This window comes from Rhincodon typus, unplaced genomic scaffold (assembly GCF_021869965.1).
Source record: "Rhincodon typus isolate 14 unplaced genomic scaffold, sRhiTyp1.1 hic_rhity00004357, whole genome shotgun sequence".
Taxonomy (NCBI): domain Eukaryota; kingdom Metazoa; phylum Chordata; class Chondrichthyes; order Orectolobiformes; family Rhincodontidae; genus Rhincodon; species Rhincodon typus.
Genome location: NW_025969995.1, coordinates 1 through 5,989, shown reverse-complemented (window position 1 = coordinate 5,989; position 5,989 = coordinate 1). Strand labels below are relative to the sequence as shown.

Below are 5,989 nucleotides of genomic sequence, written 5' to 3'. Positions count from 1 at the left end.
GGTAAATCTCCTCTGCACCCTTTCCAATGCTTCCACGTCCTTCCTATAATGCGGCGACCAGAACTGTACGCAATACTCCAAGTGTGGCCGCACCAGAGTTTTGTACAGCTGCAACATGACCTCATGGCTCCGAAACTCAATCGCACAGTCCTTGTGGAGTTAAAGTCCCGCCTTCACATTGAGAATAACCCCCATCGTGTTGTGTGGCACTATCACTGTGTTAAATGGGACAGACTTCGCACAGATCTAGCAACTCGAGGCTGGGCATCCATGATGCGCTGTGGGCCATCAACTGCAGCAGAATTGTACTCCAGCACAATCTGTAACCTCATGGCCCGGCATATCCCCTACAACCATTACCATCAAGCCAGGAGACTAACATCGGTTCAATGATGGGAGAGCCCCACTCATCAGTGCAAATGATGGAACATTTGTAATCATCTTCAGCCAGAAGTGCTGAGTGGATGATCCATCTCGGCCTCCTCCAGTGGTCCCCAGCATTATGGATACCAGTCTTCAACCAATTTGATTCACTCTACGTGATATCAAGAAACGACTGGAGACACTGGATGCTGCAAAGGCTACAGACCCTGACAACATTCCGGCAATAGTACTGAAGACTTGTGCTCCAGAACCTGCCGCTCCCCTAGCCAAGTTGTTCCAGTTACAGTTACAACACTGGTATCTATCCGACAATGTGCAAAATTGCCCAGGTATGTCCTGTACACAAAAAGCAGGACAAATCCAATCCGGCCAATTATCGCCCCATCAGTCTCCTCTTGATCATCAGTAAAGTGATGGAAGGTGTCAGTAACAGAGCTATCAAGCAGCACCTGCTCAGCAATAACCTGCTCAGTGACGCCCAGTTTGGGTTCCACCAGGGCCACTCAGCTCCTGACCTCATTACAGCCTTGGTTCAAACATGGACAAAAGAGCTGAATTCCAGAGGTGAGGTGAGGGTGATAGTTCTTGATATCAAGGCTGCATTCAATCGAGTGTGGCATTACAGAGTCTTAGCAAAACTGGAATCAATGGGTATCAGGGGCAAACTCTCCGGTGGTTGGAGTCATACCTGACACATACGAAGATGGTTGTGATTGTTGGAGGTCAATCATCTCAGCTCCAGGACATCTCTGCAGGAGTTCCTCAGGGTAGTGTCCTCGTCCCAACCATCTTCACCTGCTTCTTAAAGACTCACAGAGATCTTTGGCACAAAAGAGGCCATTTGGACAATCACGTCTGTGTCATCATGTCTGGATGAAGAAGGGTAATACCCGAAACATTGACTGCTCCTTTCCTCAGGTGCTGCCTGGCCTGCTGTGTTCTTTCAGCCTCCTGTTTGTCTACGTTCATCATTATATCCCTTCTTTTGTATTCTATACCTCTGCCAATGAAAGAGTGTGTTCCATATGCCTTCTTTGCAACCTTATCTACTAATACAGCTACCTTTAGTGACCTGTGCACTTGCACGCCAAGATCTCTCACTTTATCTAACCCCTCAGTGTATTCCCTTTTTACTTTTTGACCTTCCTAAAAGCATCACCTCACACTTATCAGAGGTGAACTCCACCAGCCATTTTCCTGCCCACCCCACCAACCCATCTATATCATTTTGGAGCATATGGCTATCCTCTACACTATCTACTACATGGCCAATTATTGTGTTATCTGCAAATTTCCCAATTGTAGCCCCCATTTTCAAATCCACATAGTTAGTGTATAAAACTAACTGCAGGTGTTCCAACACTGAGCCCTGCAGAATACTAATTGAATCAGCTTTCCATTGACAAGGGCAGCCATTGGCCATTGTGCTTTGTTTCCTGTTACTAAACCAATTCAACATATTACAGTTGGTGAATATCTTCAAAGCTGAAGTTGATAGGTTTTGAGTACCCATGGAATTCTGGGAGCTGGGAAAAGGGGAAAAGGAGCTAGATCCGCCCCTGATGACAGTCCAGCTCCTGTCTCTGATGGTATTGTGACGATCCCTCTGCCTCTGAAGTGAATCAACAGCTATGCGACCCCAGTAGGCATCACAGTCACACTCACTCTCTTCTGATTGTAGTTGACAGCAAGGCGCAGTCTGCCCAGGTTGGGAATCCCTTCTTCAAAGGCTTGGTTATCTGCATCTTCCGCACTTTCATCACCACAGTCATTCAGCACAGCGTTCACTTCACTCTGGTTCCGGCACATTCCGAGCAGCTCCACAGCCATGTCCTGACAGACTTCCTCCAGGCTTAGATATTCCGGCTGGAAAAGAGAGATTATTTTTAATGCATTTATTCGTAGCATGTGGCTGTCTCTCTTAATGAGCCCAGCATTTGCTTCCCCTCTCTAATTCCCTCTGGTGCTGAGGGGCTTTCTATTTCAGAGGGTAATTAAACGTAATCCATGTTGCTGTGGGTCTGGAGTCATGTAGACCAGACCAGGTAAGGATGGCAGATTTCCTTCCCTAAAGGACATCAGTGAACCCTATAAGGATTTCCTGACAATCAGTAGTGGTTTATGGTCATTGTTAAAATCTTAATTCCAGATTTTTATTGAATTTGAAATTCCACCACCTACCATGAACATTACCTGGATCTCTGGTCTAGGCCAGACTATTATCTCCACTGAGTGACATTGGATTGGAACACCAAGGTCAATAAACACAGTGTGGAGATGGAAAAGCTGGAAATGCTTCCAAGGAGCAGGAAAAGTCAACATTTTGGGCCAAAACCCTTCGTCAGGACTGGAGAGGGGGAGGGGAACCCAGAAACAAACAGAGGGAGGGGCGTGGGGCTAGGGAAAGGTAGGTGGGATGGTGATAGGTTCTCCAACCCCACCTTCCTCCCTCTATTTATTTCTGGGCTTCCCTCCCCCTCCCCAGTCCTGACGAAGGGTTTTGGCCCAAAACGTTGATTTTTCCTGCTCCTCAGAAGCTGTCTGACCTGCTGTGTTTTTCCAGCCTCACACCTATAGACTCTGGCTTTCAGTCCTCACTGTCTCCTGGGACACCAAGGATTCAATTGTGAGGTGGAGATAACAACTCAATGTTAATAATAAAGTGGACATTCAGAGATTTCAATGATTGAAAAATATTAGGAGCTCCCACATTCCATCTCAACCAAGAGAGTCTGTACCTTGCTGTAGCTATGCCCTAACTTGCAGCAAGTCCCATTCCTCTCTCACAACCCCCGCTCCCCTGACCCCACCATTTCCAGGGCAAACAATCTCTTCAATTGAGAATCTCATCTTTGCTTTGAGATCCCGAGATGGTCTCGTCTCCTTCCTTTCTCTAATCACCCAGATGGCAGGGCCTTCCCAAAATCCTGATCTCTGCACCAGTCCCGATTTCTATCGTCCCAACATTAGCATCTGTGCCCTCAGCTGCCACAGTCCCATGCTCAAAACTTCTCATCATCTCTTTTTTTAAGATATTCCTCAAACTGACCTCTTTAACCAAATATTTGTTCACCTGATCCAATTGCTGTGGAAGTGATTTCTGGTCAAATTTTAGTTAGGAATAGATGATCTTGGGATGTCTTGTTACAGTGAAGGCATTACGCTGTCAGACGGTCAGTGCTGAGGGACCAGTTGCCCTGAGGAGATATAGTTGATCTCCCGAGATCCCACAATCTCTGTAGGCAGCAATACCATGCCTCCCACCCCTCCTCAATTCCAGCCAGGCTGAAATGTGTCGCTGCCTGGTCCACATTGTGGAGTTACCAACCTTAAACTCGGGCTCTTTCTTGGACAGCTGTTTGAGCTCCCGGCTCAGCTTGAAGGCACTCAACATGGCGTCGTCATTGGCGATGGAGAGGTAGGGCCTGCTGGCCAGTCCTTTGTAGGTGTTAATGCGAGACAGCGAGAACTTGAGCATGTCATACTGCCGGGCGTTGAGGCACTCTGGGCAGGAACAGGAGATCTTGTGGGGGTTCGGAATGACATGGCCCTTCTTCATCAGCAGGTCCACGATATCAAACAGATTCTTCTGGCAAGCCAGGGTCAACGGGGTGACCCCTGGCGCGAATCGGGAGCTGTCAATGGAGTGGTCGAACATGGCCAGGGAGAAGGACATGATGTCTACCTTGTTGTGACTGACTCCTTTCTGCTGGTCCAGCCTCTCCAGCAGGAGCTTGACCACATTGATGAGGTTCATGTCCACAGCCACCAGCAGTGCCTCGTGGATCTGCCGGAAGTCGAACTTGACCAGCCGCAGGAGGTTGACGATAATTTCCTCATTGCCCATGCGGATGGCCAGGTTGAGAGCCTCTCTCCAAGATCGGTCCTCTGCGTCATCGAGCTGCCTCAGGAGACCGTCACTCGTCTGCAGCAACTTATAAAGTTTGGCCAAGTTCCCATCGTAGATGGCTCCAATCAGAGTGGGTGGGAATTTCATCTTCTTCCCTGCAATCTCTCTCCAGTTGTCCTCCTAAAAACAGAGCATGGGGCACAAGTGGGTTAGAGGACACAGGTTCAAGAGGGTCAAATCCCCCCCCCACAACAGGTTCCACCCCCACCCCCATCACCAATCATCACCAATGGGTCAAAGGCTCTCTCTCTGTATCCACTGGGTTGGATTTCCTCCGCATTTGTGGGCTCTGTATAACTGGGCAATTTCCTGGAGAGTTTTAACTCTGATGGCTTGATCTCTGGGATTTTGGGAAGAGGAGAAATTGGGATTTGACTGTTAGGTTGATGAACACAAAAAGACAGACCTTGGATTAGGATCAGGAGCAGAACCCCCATCAACTCCCAGGGACACTGGGAGGTAAGTATGACTATAGAGTAAAATGAGCATCAGCTAATGTCAAGCTGTTCAGTTGGCAAGTACCAGAACTCCCATCATTCCCAGTCAGGTACCTCCCGGTGTACCAACCCTGATCAACTTCCTGTGTGCTAATGCATACAGGTTCCCATTCATACCTCAATCCCAGGCATTTTAATTGTTCATTGACTGAGGGCATCGCTGGCTGGGCCTGCATTTATTGCTTATCCCTAGTTACCCCTTGAGAGGGTGGTAGTGAGCTGCATTCTTGAACCACTGCAAACATGTGCTGCAGGTTGACCCATAATGTCCCTTAGGGAGGGAATTCCTGGATTTTGACCCAACGACACTGAAGGAACGGCGATATACTTCCAAGTCAGGATGGCAAGTGGCTTGGATGGAAACTTGCAGGGGGTGGTGTTCCCATGTATCTGCTGCCCTTGTCCTTCTGGATGGAAGTGGTCATGGGTTTGGAAGGTGCTGCCTGAGGACCTTTGGTGAATTTCTGCAGAGCATCTTGTAGATAGTACACACTGCTGCTACTGAGCATCGGTGGTGGAGGGAGTGGGATGTTTGTGGATATGGTGCCAATCAAGTGGGCTGCTTTGTCCTGGATGGTGTCAAGCTTCTTGAGTGTTGTTGGGGCTGCACCCATCCAGGCAAGTGGGGAGTATTCCATCACACTCCTGACTTGGGCCTTGTAGATGGTGGGCAGGCTTTGGGGAGTCAGGAGGTGAATTACTCATTGGAGTATTCCTAGCTTCTGACCTGCTCCCGTAGCCACTGTGTTAATGTGGCAAGTTCAGTCTGGTCAATGGAAACCCCCAGGATGTTGATAGCGGGGGGATTCAGTGATGGTAACACCATTGAATGTCAAGGGATGGTGGTTAGATTGTCTTTTATTGGTGATGGTCATAGCCTGGCATTTGTGTGGCGCAAATGTTACTTGCCACTTGTCAGCCCAAACCTGGATATTGTCCAGATCTTGTTGCATGTGAACATGGACTGCTTCAGTATCTGAGGAGTCACGAATGGTGCTGAACATTGCACAATCATCGGCAAACATCCCCACTTCTGACCTTATGATGGAGGGAAGGTCATTGATGAAGCAGCTGAAGATGTTTGGGCTGAGGACACTACCCTGAGGAATTCCGGCAGAGATGTCCTGGAGCTGAGATGACTGACCTCCAACAATCACAACCACCTTCCTACGTGTCAGGTATAACTCCAACCACCGGA

General features: G+C 48.5%; 1 protein-coding gene across 1 annotated transcript in view; it reads right to left on the bottom strand.

Moving 5' to 3' along the window:
* LOC109923923 (short transient receptor potential channel 2-like) overlaps positions 1-4,414 on the bottom strand; it is a gene marked incomplete at both ends in the record, with an annotated part of 11,195 nt that extends 6,781 nt beyond the window's left edge. The window contains 2 exons of the mRNA XM_048593880.1: positions 2,046-2,250; positions 3,713-4,414. Coding sequence (XP_048449837.1) covers positions 2,046-2,250; positions 3,713-4,414 — 907 coding nt within the window. The remainder of the gene's footprint in view (positions 1-2,045; positions 2,251-3,712) is intronic.
* Positions 4,415-5,989: the final 1,575 nt, after the last annotated feature.